This window comes from Nyctereutes procyonoides, unplaced genomic scaffold, assembly GCF_905146905.1.
Source record: "Nyctereutes procyonoides isolate TBG_1078 unplaced genomic scaffold, NYPRO_anot_genome, whole genome shotgun sequence".
Classification (NCBI taxonomy): Eukaryota; Metazoa; Chordata; class Mammalia; order Carnivora; family Canidae; genus Nyctereutes; species Nyctereutes procyonoides.
This window is the reverse complement of record NW_026575040.1, coordinates 8,251,992-8,270,399: the sequence shown is the minus strand read 5'-3', so window position 1 is coordinate 8,270,399 and position 18,408 is coordinate 8,251,992. Positions and strand designations below refer to the sequence as shown.

Genomic DNA, 18,408 nt, shown 5'->3' with positions numbered 1-18,408 from the left:
TACATCTGCTTGTTGTCCTTTCCCCCAAGTTGCAATCTCATAGTAAGACATTTTATTCAAATGGGTTTTCTTGTTCTTCGTCCTGTTACCCATTGAGTGATACAGACAAGATTGGGGCTTAGAAGGGGCAGCTTGCATTGACTCCCTGGCAGCCAGGGATCAGAGCTGGTCATTCTGTGATGCACCACCCCAGCCACCAGATGCCCCTCAGATCTCTTTTCCCCACTCCTACCACTGGAGGATCTCTGAGTTAGAATCCGGTACAGTTAGTGGTGAGTGGGAAAATTTGAGAAAGAAAAAGAGAATCTGTGCTAAAGCTTGCTTAACTTCCCTCTGCGTAAAACTTTCTCACTCATAAAATGAGGCTAGTAATCATGACAAACCTCATAGGTGCTTGTGAGGAATAAATTAGAGTAATTTGAAATGTTTCTTAAGAGGAGTCAGTGAGAAGATTTGGTGAAAAGTGCTCTGTCAGTTTAAGGGATCAGTGTTGGATCCAATAGGGCAGCAATGATGTAGACCCCACAGGTGGAGTTATAAGGAGGGCAAGTCATGGCTAAAGCTTGGACTTCAGCCTTGGTAATCTAGAGATGAGGGAGACATACAACATTCAGGTCCAGTCTTGTTTAAATTCTAAATGAATTTAGAACTAACATTTTCAGATTTTTGTTTCTGGAGTATTAGGGGATTGGGAGGTGGGTGGGGTTCTTTTGTTTTTCAAAACTAAAATAATTTTTTTTCTCACAGGATTAGATTTCTTTCCTTTCTTATCAGGAGACAATCAGGTATGTTATATGAAAAAATGCTGTTTTAATTGCTCATTAAAATATAATAATGTAACTGAGAGACAAGATACATTTCTTAGGAAAATCAGGGTAGTCCTACTCATTATTGTTAAGGTTTTAAGAATTTAAATAAAAATCCCCTTGTTTCAACCATGCCTGAGTATATAGTAAGAATAGTATCTGTTTGTTGGTTTCCAGTACTTTTTCATAAAGAAACAAGGCAGTAAGTCAATTGATAAATTCTTTGCCAAATATCTCCAGAAGAGAAAAAGGGTGGACGGTCTTCTTTCCTGCTGCTTATGAGCATATGCTTCTTTGGAAATAGAATTTTGAGAATTGTTTGCATTACAAATTAAAATGAAAAACAGTGCCAATTTTATTTTGGTATTTGGTATACAGAAATGTCTCTCAAGATCAAGGATATGATCATTACATAAGGCCATTTGATTTTGTGAAATATTTTATTCGATATCTCAGACATAGCAGATATGCAGTGTATATGAAATTTAGGACTCTGTTTTGCTAAGAAGGTTTATGAATTAGAACTGATGGGTTTTGTGTCTTCTGTTCCCCACCAGCATTATAACACCTCCCTCCTGGCTGCTGCTGCAGCAGCAGTGTCAGATGATCAAGACCTCTTACACTCGTCTCGGTTTTTCCCGTATACCTCCTCGCAGATGTTTCTCGATCAGTTAAGTGCAGGAGGCAGTACTTCTCTGCCAACCACCAATGGAAGCAGTAGTGGCAGTAACAGCAGCCTCGTGTCCTCCAACAGCCTGCGGGAGAGCCATAGCCACACTGTCGCAAACCGGAGCAGCACGGACACGGCATCCATCTTTGGCATCATACCAGACATTATTTCATTGGACTGATTCCCTTGCCCCTGCTGCTCCTACCCCCACCCCAGATTAAATGAACTTGGCAGAAAGAAGAGAACTTTGTGCTATGTTTTACCTTATTCTGTTTAGAAAAGTACACAAGCGTGTTTTTTTCCTTTTTTTAGGGAAAAAATTAAAAGAAATGTACAGAGAACAAAACTATATTTTCAGTTTTACTTTTGTATATAAATCTAAGACTGCCTGTCTGATAAAACACTTGTAAAAAACCAAAAAAAAGGAAAGAAAAGAAAAAAAGAAAAAAAAAAACAGTACCCACAAACCACCTTCAGTTCTTTTTTTTTTTTTTTTTTTTTTTTCTGGATTCTGAAGATTTTTTTTCATCATTTGTCCTATGGTTTTGGTTTTATTTTACTTCAATGGCATTATTTTATTTGCAATAACAAAAGGAATTGCATGTATGAAGTTTTAAATTGTGGGCTTTTCTTTGTTGCGGGGAGGGGGCAGGGGGGGTAGTTTTCATTTCCATTTTCTAAAAAGGACAGACTTGGATTCTGTTTGTGTATGTGCATATTTTATCCAGCCTTAAGTTATAAATCTCATCTGTCCCACTGCATTCCCTGTGTATTTTCAGGACCTAGCTCGTGGGGGTGTGTGTTCAGTGTGTGTGTCTGTGTATATTTTTCTGTTGTTACTGTTCCTTCTCCCAAGTTTGCATTCAGTTGATAAATCAGTTGCCTGCTTCTTTCAAAGTGCTTTGAAGGTCTTGAACTCACATATGAGCATCTTTATTGATATCCCAATTGCATGTTCTCCATCACATATTCTCTCTTATTTGCTAGATACCCCCTGAGAATATGTTTTAGAGATTTGGAGTAAAGCTGTCTGGATTTGGAGTAAAGTAGGCTTGGCAGACCTGTGAATAATACACTTTAGTCTAGTTCTTTCTTCTAAATTTGGATTGCCAGTATTATGTATTTAAACCAAGTCTGTGAACACCTGCCTTTTTGGCCACAGGGTAAAAAGTTTTCATCTAAGATCTTCATGCCAAAGTAGGAAGTAAAAATAGCTTAGAAAGCCGTGTTGGGTGTCTTGTGCAGCTGACAGAGGTAAGGTTACATCACCTCGAAAAAGAAAGAAAGTCAATTATCCTAAAAGTGAATTCTCTTTGGAAAATACAGTGCACCACACATGTCAGTCTAGAAATCCACTATCTGATAAACAGTTGAAATGCAAAAATAGGCTTGATTCTTGGTTATTTTTACTCTCGTTCTGAGTGTACTTCTTTTTCTTAGCCTGGCTATCTTGTTTGTTTTACTTGTTCTTCACCTTTTAAAGAGAAGCATGACATAGGAAAGTGGATTTATTTTTCTTCTTCTTTTTTTAGAATTCATGGATCAATCTGATCTATTTATTAATAATGGAACATGTAAATATAGTGAGAACTGTTTTTCAGGAGATGAGTGTGGGTTGGAGGGAAAGAAGGTGGTTCTACTTGTGTTCCAAAATCCTCATTAGAGAAGGTATCACATTCTTCAGGGAGTACCTGAGGGTGTGGGAAGTATCTTCTAGCTGATGGAGAGGCTTAACCAGTTTAACAAAAAAGATAAAAAGAAGGAAGGGGCATAACAATTACTGGTTTCCCAGACTGGATTTTTCTTTTACAACTGTTCATGTTCTCAGAGTTGTTCACAGAGTTGATGAAGGACCACCTTTGTGTATAAAAGTGTCGTTTCAACCTTGCAGGAGTAACAAAGCAACCTACTTTTTCCGGGTAGTATTCAAGATGGCTGTATCTTCAGTTGTATGATAAAATTAACGGTTCACATGACTGTGTGGCATCTAAAAATAATATCTGTTTTTACAGCATCTCTCTGCCACTAATTTGTTGACTTGAATTTTGAAAAACAAGTTGGTGTTGATATGTATATGTGTGTGTGTATATATGTATTTATAGACAAGTGTGAGTGACATGTGAGTTATATAGTCTTCCCCTACGCATGTGTATTCCACACATACATGGCTGAGTTATAGTCACTAAACAATTTGCAATAAAAACAAAAGATTCATTGTCAGTAAAAACAGGAATTAAGTTTTTTAATGAATCTGCTCTTATGGTGAATAAACTCTTTAAGAACTCTCATAGCTATATTAACTTAGTCTAATATTTAATGGTACCATAATTTGTGTCTAAATTCAGATTGGGATAGAAATCACTCAAGTTGTGGGGTGTTGCTTCTTATTTCACACGTAATAGGAAACATTTCTATTAATTCAGCTACCTAAAATGAATAGTTTTCTGTATTTTTTTGTTTTTATGACGTCATTAGTGGCCTCAAAATTCTGATCAATAATTTTGTGTATGATGCTGAATTCCAAACACTTTGATCCAGTTGAAAACCCATCCCTCTCCTTTCTTCAGCCCAGTTTTGGGGATGGTGAGTTTCCCTCAGTGTCCTGCATTATGCCAACCTAAGGGAAGAACAGGTAATAGGGAGAAAGAAATGTCTGTCTAGTGGCTTTGGTCATGTCTCCACAAGGAGAAATGAACCATTCGATTGTCTTTTGATTTTAGTTCATTCCACTCTAAGGAGTTTGTTTCTTTCTGTTGACTTTCCAAAGTGTTGCCTGAGTGGTAGCTATCATTCTGTTGGTCTCATGGTTGATACTAGTCAATCAGACGTTCTTGATCTGTACTAGTTACTGGTATAGTCATGCACTGCACTGTCCTAAGTTAAAAAAAGAAGTGCATAGTCATTTCATCTGGTTTTTCCTTAGCCTACCCTCACTTCCCTGCCCATGCCAATGTTGACATGCTGTCTGCGGACACATTGTGGTTCTCAGAGTCTTTTCAGCAAGCTATCACCGTCCCCTTGCCGTGGTCTTTCATAATAGTTTTGCATAGGATTGTGTTTCTGTACAGTACTCTGTGTGTAGGTGTGGGTGGGTGGGTGTATGCACACCCACCCACCCACGCACACATCTTTGATAAAATAGCTGTTTGACTTAGGGTTGAAGTGGCTTTTAATCATTTTGTGGGCATTATTGGACACATCTTTTTAAAACAGTCTGAACCTTAACCATAACCACACTTGGTTGACTAATTTATTTTGAGCATTAAAATTTTTCTTCTGTTAACTTAGACATTATCACATTTCTGTATCATTACTGACTTAGGAAAGATTGCACTTAAGCTTCTGTTAAATGTGATTTTTTGGCAGATTTTTCTTAGAGTCAAATGTCTGAAATTGAATGAAAATATATATCCCAATTTTAAATGAACTAATTGTGGAAAGAACATTTTTAGATAGTTCCAAGTTTAAATACATAAGACACTTCAAGATCTTCAGGACTTTAAAGCACATTTAAAATTATTTTAGTAAGAATTTTGTTTTATCAATACGTGTTGAATTGTTTTTTAATTAAAAAAAAAAAACCACAAAGCTTGGATTTCAGAAAGAGGGAGGGAGAATAGCTGGTGGTCCCAGAGTGCGCTGCTGTTAATTGTTTAATTAACAAAGGGGAAATGTATATAAACAGATATAAAAGTTACCATAAATTCCATGAACTTAAATCTGTGATTCATTGCCTTAAAACTTTCTCTCTTAGAATTTCCATACCGCATGCCAAACCAGTAAAATGGCTTTTAAAAATGTATAGTAGACCAATGTCAGTTTGTATAAAAGTACCAAGTGAAAATATTTATTACATGCATTGGAAAAAAATTGTTTACCTATTGAATGTTACCTGTTTATGTAGAGCTCTTTAGATGTAATAAAAGAAAAGCCTTCAGTTAATTTGTCTTCTGTAAAATATACTGTGGGTACCCTATGAGAAAAATGATAATGCTTTTGTGCTTCCAAAGCACCTTTCATCCAGAGATTTCAAAGCATGGCAATTAACTAATTCTCTTGCAACATGCTTTGAGGTAAGTAATGCATATATGGCCATCATTCCCCTTTCTTACTGAAACATGGTAAGCTTTGTACTGAACCATAGCATCTGTTTAATTTTAAATTAATCTGTTTAGTAATCTGAAGTTGGAGTGCTAAGAACGGTGGCCTTTTTGTAAACAACACTAGGTGCTAGGTAAACCAACTGGAATTTCAGGAATGAACAAGAAACCTGGACGTGGGGTTAGTATATAAAGCCTTTCCTGGGGGAGAGGTTTACATCAGAACCTGTCACAGGATCTTAGAATCCTAGCCACTGAACACCCTTAATTAGGAACACTGAGTCAGCGGAGATGAGCCCCAGGTTCTAATGACCACTCCACACCACTTAGGTGTTTTTGGCAAGCTATACTTCAGATTCCTTTTAGGCAAATTAGATTAATAAGACTTGCTTTAAAACCATCCTGGGACCATTTAGTGACAGTTTAAAAAGCTTTGAGGGAAAGTACCCTTGTTTGTTTATTCTAGCCCAGAACTTCCTTTTCCTGTCCCATCTAACTCCTAGGTATCTACTGTCTCATCCGTGGTATTCCAGAGCAGCTGTGCAGGACTTGCTTCCTAATGTCCATGATGAGAAAAAAAGAGATGTGGGGCCACGCTCCTTGAGCCTTGCCTGAAAGTGAAATATAGTGGTTCTTTATGGGGTGCCAGAGGCACCTTCAGGTAATGAAGTTTAAGCACCAGTGCCTGCCCCCTAGCCCTACTACTTTGGCCTCTGCGAGAGTCCTGGGAATAGCCTAGCAATTCTGTATTTCTATTCATGTGTTCTTGGAAGAAGGCCATCACATAGTAGAAGCCTCAGACCGCACAAAACCTGGGTGTGCCCCCACATCCTGCAGCCTCCCCCAGCTAGACAGTCACAACTTCACCTGCTTGGGGTCTGGACCATCTACTGCCTGCCCCCACTGAGACCCTTCTACAGCTCCTAGGAATTCCCAGTCGCCCCCTCTGGCAGTTACACTGCTGGGAAAATGAAAGTCTCCTCTCTGAGGACCTTGGTTAGGTCTGAAGCCACAGCATCAGGAGATAGTCGTAGAAAGGCCAGGACTGATCTGTCCCTCGTGGTTCCCCTCACGCCTAGCCCTAGATTTGTGTTTTCTGTTTCCCAAGAGACCCACCTCCCTCTTAATTTGGTTTTCTTTTGCTTGAGCCACTAAGGCGCCATTAAACAAAGCCACAGCCCAGAGTGCCCAATTTTGATACATATAAGGATGAAAATCTCCGTGCTCAGAGCTCTGGCCTGCCCCTGCTCAACATGCCGGTGTGTGACTGACTCCAGCCCTTTTTAGGGCTGTGCTGACACTACCAGTGGTTCCACAAATTTGTTGAGCATACAGGGAGCACCAGCCTGGCACCTCCTGGCTACATAACTCACTTAAAAATCCGCTCCAGCTGGAAGAGGTCCCGGCAGGCCTCTTGCTATATCGTGGCCATGGCCTGTTACATCCCTTTATTACTTTCCATTAGTCTTGGGGGCAAATGGCTTGAAGCCATGATCAATTTGGCCCACTTGAGCAGACCATCGTGGTGCCGTGACCCTCTGTGATAACAGTAGAGCTTGAAATTCAGACGGAGCTCCTCAAGATCTGCGAGGCTCTGATGAATGCAACATGTCACATCTGGTGTCCTATGGTGTGGGCTGTAAAGTCGGATCACTCTTCCTGCTGTTTGGCTGATGCTACTTGTTTTAACGTGACTGTTTTCACTCCATACTCTGTGTTTATGAATGAATATCCTGAAAGATGTCACTATGTGTTGTGTTGGGAATCAGAATTTGTCAGTGGTCCTGTGATGCTGCCAGAAATGTTAACCATGTTCTTCGTTTGTTTTAGCTCTTTGCTTGATGCTAGTTCTCCGCTAGCACTGGCTTTACCTTGGAAATGTGGAAGACGGTTCCAGCACCCAAATACAGAATAGTGACTTTTGGTAGACTGCACTTTTTAGGAGACATGCCACTTCGGTAACTCAGGATTGCATGGTGCTCTACAGTTTGCTACGGCGTTTCCAAGTCATTGTCTCAGACCACCCTCAATAGGCTCTGTGAGGTAAGAAGTAGCGATCCAACTTAAGTTCAAGGATCCGACAAGGCTTTGAGGGGTCAAATGACTTAGCCACCCAGGCCCAACTCCAAACCATATGCTCTTTCGATGCTATAAAGGGCTGGACTAATGATAGTTGTTAAAATCAATACAAATCTTTTATTAAAGACATGCTAATGCCATGGCTGAAATCATTTCATGCCACTCTTAAGTTTTACCCTGCGCTGCAATCAGGTCATGTCATCTTGCTGCTGTGTTTACCATCCACCCCCTGCCCCCCCAGTGAAATGAACGCTTTTTTTTCTTTTTAAAAAACACTTCTCAGTCTGAGTTTTCAGGCCCAGGGGAGGTGTTCTCTCACGTTTTCTTCATTCAGTGGTCCCACACAGGAATGGTGATCTTGTGGATAAATTCATCATACTTCACTTTGCCATTTGGTTCTATATTTGCTTCCTTGAAAAGATCATCCACTGCAATAAATCACATTAATTTTTCAGTTTGGCTGTAGTGTTATTGTATAGGACATCACGTTAGCTTTTGGGGGGTGGGGCTCCCCAGAGGTCTTCCCTTGTGTCCAATGGACCGTTCCTGTAGGCCAGGAAATAAACCAGTGAACAGAACAGGACAAGCCACCCCCTGCCCCTGAAGACCACTGATTGAATTTTGAGTTATTCAGGCTTTCTGCAGGGGCATGGGTAAAGGGTATGGAGGTGTGCCAGTGACCAGTAAGTCACTGAAGCCACCTTGTGCTTGCTTGCTTCTTTGTCTTTGGTTTTTTGGTTTTGTTTTGTGTTTTAAGAAAGGATCTGACCCCCGTGCCTGTATTTCCAGAAACATCTGGTATTAGGTATGGATGTTACCTTCTGCAGCCCACCCTCTCAGCCTCCCGGCAGAACAGACATTCTCAGCAGCCCCGTCCTGGGCCACCCTGCCCCATAGCTTTGGCCTGCCCCAGCCTGCCTGTCTTCCCTTCCTAATGGGCATGCCCCACCCCAAGAGGAGACTTGGTGACAAGTGGTGTCTGCCACCATCACCTCTTTTTTAAAATGTGTATGTTTAGGGGGTGGGGGTATCATGAGAGAAAATAAACTCAACTGTGTCTAAAAGCTCAAAGTGTACAAAACTGTTATTGTTCTCTGACATTGCTCCCCCCCCCCCAAAAAAAAATCACTTCATTTACTTCTGGATTCTTCGGACAAAATACTAGCTTGTTCCAGATGTTGGCAAGAGAAGACCATTTTGGCTTCCATTTCTCCACAGTGGCCTCTTGGGGCCAACCTGCTTTTGGATCTTTGGGCCCATCCTCATCCCCTTGCAAAAACTGTTTCACTGCCCTGTGTCAACTTCCTTGGCGCTGGATGCCCCGACACATAATTCTGGGCAGTTGGAAAGTATCCTGTGCTTCTCTGCTTAACCATCCATCGTCCTCTAAAATGTAATTACTATGCTCTGTGCCTAAGCTGATGGTAGTTCTGAGTATTTTTAGAATGTTGAGGAGACTGTAATTTATCTTATTTCATGGAGAAGCTTCTACCCATCAGCCATTTGGTTCAACCCTTTCCAGTGGTCAGGTCCAACACCACCTGCAGCATCGAGTCCTGTAGCCCCCTCCTGCCCAGAAGAGGGGCTGCGCTTCAGGGCCAAGTACTGACCACTGCTTCTGGGTAGAGCGGCAGTCCACCCGGAACCCATAAAGACCCAGGGTGCTGACATCAGCCTGTCCCAGGCCTCCACAGCAGCCTTCTCCAGCTGTTCGGAGGAGGCTTCATAGTAAAACTGAAGCTTTTCTTTCAGTCACCCAGGGTAAAAGATTCCTACTTCTAGTATCATCTTTCCTCTCTCCCCCAGCAAGGGGAAGGGAAATGGGTCTTCCTGCCTGTCTGAAACACATTACCAGTTTGTTTGAAATGTTTCTTCCCTGGTTAAACAAACAAGAGCTGTGTGCGAGTCTGGGGGCCATGGTATTGCTTTAGACAGAGATCATTAACCAGAAGAATGCAGGCCCCAGCTGGGCCTCCGCTGCCAACACTCCACCTGGAACATAAAAGGCCGGACAGTGTCCTCAGAGCCTGAGAGGGAAGGAGAGCCCATGCTTCCCCCCGTTCACATGAACACAGCCACAGCGAAGAATGAGATCACGGTCGCTGCCAGCCTGAAAATGCAGGGAAAGCTCAATGTGCCGTCTGTAGCGCTATTTTTAAATGCTTTGCGTTGTGCCTTAGTGACTGCAGATAAAATCTAAGTAGAGTGCTTCACAGAATGTTAGCTCTTGGAGGGACCTGGGGGATTGTCTATTGTAACGTCGTTTCCCAACCAGGAAACCAAGGAAGGTGAGAGGAGAGGGTGAGAGTGGTTAAGAAACTCCTCTGAGGGCCCCCAGAAGGAGGGGGAGCCCAGGGGTCACATCTAGTTCAAGCCACTGATCTGTTGAGATCCAACCAAAGGCTAAAGGGCCACCATTACTGAAAGCCTTTCCCTCCTGCCTCGTGTGTCCTAGCCCTGTGCTCCCGTCTCCAACCACAGATGGACCCAGTAGCTTAACTGGAAATGCCAGCCTCTGGCCTCGGACCTGGGACAGCTGCTGTGATGGGGACGAGGGGCGAGGCTGGAAGAAAGGCAGCTGACAGCCCAGCACGGGGGGTCACTTCCTCCAAGGTCCCCAGGGTGTGGGCCAGAAGCCCCTTGTCCCTCATCCGGTCCCTCATCCTGCTCCGAGGCAGCAAGACAGACAGGCCTGCTGGAAGCTGTGAGGCAAAGGCCACTGCACATGCTCCTTCTGCAAGAGCTCTTAGAACTGGCTGAGTCATGAGAAGAGGGGGCAAAGTAGCATCTCAGTTTGGAAATTTGGCATCAGCAACAACCTCAGAAGACAGCTTTGGCAAGAGGAAAGAGCGAGGGGGCGTATGTGTGTCTAATAGACTTGCATTCAAGCCCCAGGTCTGCCAGCCGTTCCTGTCACCTGTTTGTCCCTATATGGGGAACACTGGCGCCCCAAGGGGTCTTGTGAGCATAAATGAAAGCCCAAGGAGATCCTAGCTGTCTCTCCACAGGCCTTCTCTTCACCCTGGTGGACTTCCTCTGTCACTCTGGCCCCTAGTTCTTCCGGCGGCCACCTAGCGAGACATCTAGGCACAGCCCCCTGGGGCAAGCATCACATGCAGTGTCTGCACGGTCCTGCCGGCAGGGATCAGGCTTTGGTGTCCTTCCCCCAGCTCCCCCCTCCTCCCCCACTGCTGGGAAAGAGGGACCCAGGCCTTTACCTTCCTTGTGGGTGAGTTTCTCCCCTAGTTTCATGAGTTTGGACCGCAGCTCGGATGCCATGATGTAGCCTTTCTTCTCCTTGTCTGCCATCAACATGGCCAAGAGAATTTCTTTCTTTGGATCCTCTTGTTTTATTTGCATGTGCATAATGGTCAGGAAAGTGGAGAAATCCAGCTCCCCATCTCTATCTGGGAAACCCCCAAACACAGCAGAGTGAGCAGGGAGGGAAAGGCTCATCCTGAAGAAGCTAAATGGCACCCCCCCGGCCCAAGTCCTCATGGGCTGCTCAATGGCCCCCTAATTCAGGAGGTGCCACGATGGAGAAAATGTCCTAAGGAGGAGGCAGGCCCGCCCACTGAGCCCCCACCATGGATCTGCCTCCCTAATCCTTTCAATAATCCTCAGTGACCAAGATTACCATCGTCCCATCTTGCCCACTAAGGAGATGGAGGCCCCAGAGTGTGCAGTCACTTCACAGAGCCGTGGCAGGACCAGGGTGGGGCCCACGTCCTCTGCTCCCTTCCAGGTGCTTCCCTCTGGCCCTGGACTAGAGGGAAGTACTCTGTGCATCCATCGCTCCTCGGTGGCCACTGCAGCATATCCACAAGGAGGGACAGATGACCCCGCCTGACGCCTCAAGCCCCAGTCCCACCTGCCCTGCCCCTCCCTGCGGCCTCTGCCCTAGTCTCCCCAGCCCCCGCCCCTCCTTGAAGCATGCCTGGGGGCCTCACCAGCTACAACTGCAGGAAATCAGAGCTTCCCCTGACCACAACTTCCTGTTTGGAGGAGACAGAAGCCAAAGGAAACCACCACCCCTTCAGAGCTGGGAACAGGGTCTCTCAGTCACCGAGCACCCCATCACCCAGCTCCAGATCTTCAGAGGCTCGCCCCCTGATGGGCTCCCAGCGCTGCCGTGGGTACTTCCTGATGGGACCTGAGAGTAACCCTAGCCGATGGTGCAAGCCCATCTGCAAGAGGAGGAGGCGAGGTCCAGACACTGAGAAGTAGCCTCTGGGCTCCAGATCAAGTGCTCTTTCCAGTCTACTTCCTTCCTCTGGGCCAGTCTTTCCTTCCTGTGTGTCCAGCTACCAATGCAAACATCCACCCGGCCTCTTGACACCTCTCTGTTTGGTTTTTCTTATTTTTGTTTTTTATTTATTTTATTTTATTTATTTATTTATTATTATTTTTGTTTTTTAAAAATATAAAGCTTGTTCCTGGCTATGAAAGCCCTAGATGTTCCCATTGTCAAACATACAAGGAACAACAATAAAGGGAATGAAAATCATCCCTAATTGCATCACCAGAGACAACAATTTGGTAGGGTCTTGTGTGGGTTTCCTTCTACCTTTTTTCTCGGGTGTTGCATCATTTTTAGGAGGTCAGTCTTTGAAAAAAGAATCAGGTCCCAACCCTGACGCCACCATCGGCTTAAGAACTTGGGCAAGTTACCTAATGGCTCTGAACCTTGATCCTTAAACCTGTAAAACAGTAGGATGGTGCCTCCTTCCCCAAGCTGTTTGAGCTCAGCATGTGACAGATACTCAGTGAAGGGAAACTGTCCCATCATAACACCTGGGATCCCTGTGAGCACTGTCTCTGCTGCAGGCTTGTGATAACCGTGACAGATTGCCTAGATCCTGTGGTTCTCTGTGACAGAGGGGGATGTCGCCGGTTGCTGTGGGGATTCGAGGAAGCCTGAGGGATACACAGATGTCTCCATAGCTGCCCCCAAATGTCTGAGCTCCTCACGCCCCCACAACCCGTACCTGCCTGCTGGGCCCCACCCCAGGACCACAGCCACAGGTGGCCGCCCACGTGGCCATCCCCTCCAGCGCCGCCTCTGGCCCAGCCCACTCACCGATCTTGTGACTCTGCAGGTGGCGCTGCACCTCCCCTGGCGTTGGGCTGGCCCCCAAGCACCTCATCACCACCAGGAGGTCAGTGGCTTTTATCCTGCCGCGCTGCTCCTTGTCGTACAGGGAGAAGCACTCCTTGTACTCTGCGCACAGCGGGGAAAGAAGGGTTAGCGGCGCCAGCTGCTCCCCTCCCAGGCCCCGGGCCTTCTCTGCCCTCGCCCCCTTCCCTTTCCCTTCTCTGCCTCTGCCTTTTGCTGACTCTTCTCCCCTCTAAGAGTTGCCAGACAACAGCAAAGAAAAATACAGGGCTGCCAGGTTAAGCTGAATCTCAGATAAACCAGGAGGACATCTTTAGTATAAGTATATCCCACGTTTTGCATGGGATATACTTATCCTAAAAAGCTTTTGTGGCTAATCTGAAACCCAACTTTTGCTGGGTGGCCTGTGCTTTATCTGGCAACCCTGTCCCCTCCCCCTCCTGACTTCCCTTCTGCTTCCTCCCTCTGGCCCCCTTCCTGCTCAAGCCCCTCCCTTCCTTCTGTTTTCTTTTCCTCTTTTCTCCCCTTCCATGACTGACTAAACCCGAAGGAAAGCAATCCCACCCTCCAGGGCCATCCCGTGGAGCCCCGGGGGCCACAGCAGGGCGTGCAGACTCCAGGGTGCCTTCGCAAGGACAGCTGATGTGAGGACCCTGGGAAATAATGGCTCCGGGTTATTGAGAGGCTCCCTGCTCTCTGGGAAGGCCTGGCAGAGAAGGGCTCTTCTACGAGGTGACGGTTATCATCACTTCTGTGCGCACGGCTGCGTCCGCTCTCCAGCCTGCCACCTCCAGGCTGTCCTCCGACACACGCCCTGGTCCTGCTCTTAAAGACCGCAGGCTGCCCCCAGGCTCTGACGGATCTGGCTGGCTGCTCTCTCCACCCAGCTGCTGGAGCTAAGGCTCCTCCAGACCAGTGTCAGGGCGCAGGGAGCCCGGCTCCCTGCCTCGGGAGCACGGGGAGGCCAGTGGGGAGCTGGGGAAGAGGCCTGCGCCCCGTCACTGCCTCTGTCACCACCACCTAAAGAGTCAGATTCAGGCTGGGGTGGGGCTGCCATCAGAACTGGTCAAGAGCTGGGGCACCCGGGTGGCTCAGGTGGTTAAGTGTCTGCCTTCGGCTCAGGTCATGATCCCGGGGTCCAGGGTTCAAGTCCCGCATCAGGCTCCCTGTTCAGTGGGGAGCCTGCTTATTCCTCTTCCTCTGTCTCTGCCTTTCCCTTCCATTCGTGCTCCCTCTCTCAAATGGATAAATTAAAAAAAAAAAAAAAAAAAAGAATTGGTCAAGAGCTGCCCAGGTGACTCTCCAACTCCTGAGGCCTACAGGGGGAGCCACTGCTCCCCGCACCAGGGCCTCTCAGCACCCGCTCCCAGAGGCTGGGCCAGGGCTCCTCAGCTGATGTAACAGCAACAGTGGCAGGCTCACACTGCTGAGCTCTCCCCCTGGGCCCATCCTGCAGTGGCCCCTGACGCGTCATGCAGGGCCTCTACTGTTCCCATGGTGCACCGGGCCACCGAAGGCTGGGGCAGCTGAGGGCCTTGGGGGGCTGGGGCGGGGAGGCAGTCTGGCTCCTGAAACAGAGCTCCACCAGGAAGCCACTCTGCACCCTGGATTCCTAGGCCGAGGCCACCAGGGGGCAGAAGGGGGCGGGGGAGGCGGAGGAGGGCCCGCAGCTCCTGCCCGAAGGCCCCTTTGTGTACCCCAACTAAGGCCTCTCCTTGAGGATTTCAGGGGTGCTGCTAATAAACGACAGCCTCCCTGGCAGGGTTTGGAGACAGCCACCTTTGTGCCTGTGGAGGGGCTGAAGAGAAAGGCCTAGCCCTTTTCAGAACTTTCCAGAGCATGGGCTTGGAGAAAGCCAGAACACAGACATGACCAGGGGGCAGGAGCTAAAGTGGCCCAGGGGAAGCAGCCCCAGAGCCTGGCCTAAGATCCCACCTTTGGTTCCTGCAAAACCTAATTCCCTCCAAGAGGGCCCAGTGCCAGCAGGGGTGACGCCATCACCTTACATGGGGGGACAGAGCCACCCCGTGCGCGTGGGGCTTAACATGCCCAGAGCACCCTTCCTGGGGACCTCTCACGCCCACGCCCTGCTTCTGTCTGACTTTGCGCTCTGAGACTTCGTCCTATGACAGTTGTCCCTGGCTGGCCAGCGCTGGAAGGCGGTCATCACACCCCTGGGACCTGGAGTGGGCCAGGCTCTACAGGTGGGCACACTTCCTCTCCCACATGGGTCAGTAATGGGGACCGTGCCCCTGCCATCAGCAGGGCCAGGGGCAAATGGATCCCATCTCCTGTTAGATCTTCCCACCTTGACAAAATCTACCATCAAAACACCTGGCCGGCCAGACCTGCCCTGGGACTCTGGTGCTGGCACAGGACAGCAGGCCGCTCTCCTCGCACCCCCACAACCTCCACACCTCCCTGCTCCCCCTTTCTGGCCTATTCTTCTAATGGGCAGGCCATTTAACACCCTGTATATGTTACCGCTTTTGTTGTGTGAGTGAGCAAAAGGATTTTGTCTATCATGTTGGCGGCCGTATCTTAGTGCCTAGAACTGGGCTGGCGCAGAAAAAAAAAAAAAAAAAAGGACTAGCATTTGGTGAAGGAAAGAATAAATCAGGTTGAAAAGCCCCCTGAGGTCTTCCCTTTGAAAATGCAAGTGCCCCGGGGCAGGAAAGAATCCTCCCCAGGGCCTAGGATAGCACCAGGTGAGTGCTAGGAGATGTTTAGAATAACCAGCTCCATGATCTATGTATGGCAAGTCTTCTAGTAACTTCTACAGACGTGCAGGCTGTGGAGCACACGGCTTATCAATGATAATAAAATATGCACTATTCCTTCTACGTCCCGTTCCAGCCAGTTGATCATCACAAGTGAGTTTTGCCAAATCTTGTGTCCGCTGCCAACCTACAGTTTCCATTTAACACGGTTTGCCAAGGGAGGTCACATGTCAGTGAATGCAACTCCTTCCCCAATGAATGTATTGTCATTAAATCTGATAAGTGAGCCACCGTTACGCTATTTCTCACCCTCGTACAAATTACATTCATTAAAAGTGAGACCTCTTGCAAGTCTTCAGCACCACGGATGCCAATAGGGTTATTTTAAAACACTGGCTGTCTCCATGCAGGGATTGAAACTCTGATGCTACACGGTTTAAGAATGGCTGATTTGAAGCAATTCAAAATCTAAAAATCCTAAGAATGAGTGAGTCCTAGAGTGAGCCAGGCCCCGGACTGACCTCGTCTCTGCCCCTTGCTCACAGCGGCCTGGGAGGCCGGGTCATTCTCCCGACTTCACAGACCAGAAAGCAGAGGCTGAGAGGTGACTGGGCCCCAGGCCTGCTGCCTCCAAGCCCCCTGCCCTTCCCACTCGAGCGGGCCACCTGTGTGCAACCTCGCATTCAGGAGACGCCAGCGGCCACCTTCCTGGTGTCTGATCCCAGAATCCATGGGGAAGCTTCCCTTCCTCCCTCCTGGGAGTTTCACAGGTGCCAGGAGGGGGGAGTCACGGAGCCTCAGAACCTGGCGTGGGCTGGTTGGAGGTGGAGGGAAGTTCCTGAGGCCGACAGCTAGACCGCAGCGCGAGTCGCCACGCAGTCTGTCCCCCCGCAGAGGCCTTAGGTTTTTACCTTCGTCTTGGGGGTCTTGGGGTGAGGATGCGGCGCCGTCTGTCTAAGACGAGGTGCCCCCCTGGGGCCTGCAGGCCACCCACCCGCTGCAGACCCGGCTCCGGGGACCCAGCACTATGGTTACCCCAAGTAACCTAAGCACCTCCAGCGCCTGCGGGACCCTCGCTGGGCTCTGCTGCCCCCCCCCCCCCCCCCCCCCGCGCAGGTCCGCGCTCTGTTCCGTGTAACCCAACTCTCCCCTCCGGGCCTCCTGGAAACACAACTCCGTGCCTCCCTGAGGCCTGCTGGGCGCGGGGAGGGAACGCTCCGGACGCCCCAACTAGGCCTGACGTCAGGACGGCGGACGCAGGGGCCACCTCAGCCCGCCCCCATTTCACAGATGCGGAGACCGAGGCCCAGGAGCCGAGGCGCCTGCCAGAGGGCGGACCCGGGGCCTCTGCCCTCGCGGCCCCTTCTTTTGTTCCGCCCTCAGCGCCAGCCAGTTACAGGTGGCCCCGCTCCGCTCCGCTCCCCTCCCCCCTCCCCCCTCCCCATCCAGCGGTCAGCAGGAGGCACCCGCCGAGCGCCCCCTCGCGTCCGCCCACCTGCCAGTCGCACTGGCCAAGGCGAGGCCCTCGCTCCCCGCTCCGAGCCCCCGCAGCCCGCGGCCCCTGCCCGTGGGTGGGCCTGCGCCCCCCGCGCCCTCCCCACCGCCGGCACACCCAGCACGGCAAATCGCCTAATGAGCCCCACATTTTGCAGCGAGTCGCTAATTAAAGAGCAAAGCCGACCTACCATTAATCTGGTCCTGGGAAAGGAACTTGGCCTGGAGCAGGGAGAGGAAGACCGTCAGGGAGGGCGCCCCCGCCCCGGCCCCCACCCCCACCCCCACCCCGCCCCGCCCCCACCCACCATCGGGGCGTCGGGCGGTCGCCGGCGGGCTCGGGCTCGGGCTCGGGCTCCCAGGGCCGCCGCTCCTCCGCTCCTGCGGCTTCCAGGGCAAAGTCCGCGGGGCGGGGCGAGGCCCCGTAATGAACGCGCTGCCCCGGGGACGGGCCGGGCGCCCGGGTCGGGTTCCAGCGGCCCCAGCGGCGAGGCCCCCCTCCCCCCCCAGGTGTCGCCTGCCGCGCTCCCTCCTGGCCCGGGGCGCCCCGGGGCGGTGGCTGCCCTGCGGGGACTGAGCTGGGGGCTGCAACTCGTCCTCCCGCAGCCCCAACCCCCCCCCCGGGGCTGCTGCCCTGGGCCTTCCTCCCCTCCGAGCCGGCTCCCTGTCTGCGGGGAGCCCTCGCCTCCCTGGGGCCTCCTCGGGGCCGGGGGCCCCCCAGGTTGTGCTCTGCTCGCGGGGCCGGGCCCAGGGGACGAGTGGGTCCCGGGGAGGGCTGCACCTGCCTGCTTGCTCCAGCCCTCGGTCTGCTCTGCCCCTTGTCTCCCGACCAGCCTCCGCGTGGGTCTCTCCTCCCCCAGGTGACGTCCCTGCCTCACCTCCTCACTTCTGCTTCTACACCCGGAGGATTTCAGCGGGAGGGTGGGAGTCCCCTCTGTTGGGGCTGAGGAAGGATGGGTGGGATGCAGGAGGCGGGAGGAGGGGCCTTGGAGGCCAGGGGCAGGGGGTGCAGAGCCGAGGCTGGTGGGGAGCCCCTTGGAATTACCCTGTTTGGGCAGGGGCTCCCGGAGGAGGCAAGGCATCCTGGACTGAGGTTAGCGGGTGATCAAAACGGCTGCCCAGGGAGGGAGGGGTGGCTGCCTGAGGGTCACTGTAAAATCCATCAAGCTGCATCCTTGAGTGCGCTATGCGCCACCGCAACAGGAAAGCTAGAACCGCCCCCCCCATAGCAGCGGGGGGGGGGGGCAGGACTTGTTCACCCGCAGGATCCCGCCACCAGACTTCCCGATCCAGCAGTTAGGACGGGGCATTTCTTCTCCCATCCTGACGCGGCCAGGCAGGGCCACGGGGTGCACTTGAGAACTTCTCGGGAACCCTCTCCAGTAAACTGCCCAAAGAGGTCTTGGGCAAGAGGGACACGAAA

At 49.9% G+C, this 18,408-nt stretch overlaps 2 protein-coding genes across 3 annotated transcripts in view; one reads left to right on the top strand and one right to left on the bottom strand.

Moving 5' to 3' along the window:
* Positions 1–5,413, top strand: part of PIAS1 (protein inhibitor of activated STAT 1) — a 117,385-nt gene extending 111,972 nt beyond the window's left edge. Inside the window, exons 13-14 of the mRNA XM_055320102.1 lie at positions 748–785; positions 1,364–5,413. Coding sequence (XP_055176077.1) covers positions 748–785; positions 1,364–1,657 — 332 coding nt within the window. The 3' untranslated portion in view covers positions 1,658–5,413. The remainder of the gene's footprint in view (positions 1–747; positions 786–1,363) is intronic.
* Positions 5,414–7,748: 2,335 nt separating this feature from the next.
* On the bottom strand, positions 7,749–18,082 carry CALML4 (calmodulin like 4). 2 transcript variants are annotated; one of them, XM_055320111.1, is made up of 5 exons: positions 17,771–18,082; positions 17,177–17,207; positions 12,736–12,876; positions 10,874–11,062; positions 7,749–8,083 (listed from the first exon to the last, which is right to left on the bottom strand). In XM_055320111.1, exons 1-5 carry the CDS (start codon positions 18,065–18,067, stop codon positions 7,986–7,988), a joined length of 756 nt encoding a protein of 251 aa, XP_055176086.1. In that variant the 5' UTR covers positions 18,068–18,082; the 3' UTR covers positions 7,749–7,985. The 2 variants fall into 2 exon arrangements, with proteins under 2 accessions (XP_055176086.1, XP_055176087.1); XM_055320112.1 differs by lacking the exons at positions 17,177–17,207; positions 17,771–18,082 and adding an exon at positions 17,294–17,422.
* Between the last annotated feature and the right edge of the window lie 326 nt (positions 18,083–18,408).

What these genes read in the sequence shown, in the direction of transcription:
- CALML4 (XM_055320111.1), bottom strand. Translation starts at nt 18,067, where the DNA reads ATGCCTTGCCTCCTCCGGGAGCCCCTGCCCAAACAGGGTAATTCCAAG. An exon ending in TTCCCAGGACCAGATTAATG is followed by an intron (nt 12,877 to 17,176) that starts GTAGGTCGGCTT and finishes CGCTGTGCGCAG; the next exon opens with AGTACAAGGAGTGCTTCTCC. An exon ending in GAAACTCACCCACAAGGAAG is followed by an intron (nt 8,084 to 10,873) that starts GTAAAGGCCTGG and finishes GATTTATTGCAG; the next exon opens with TGGATGATCTTTTCAAGGAA.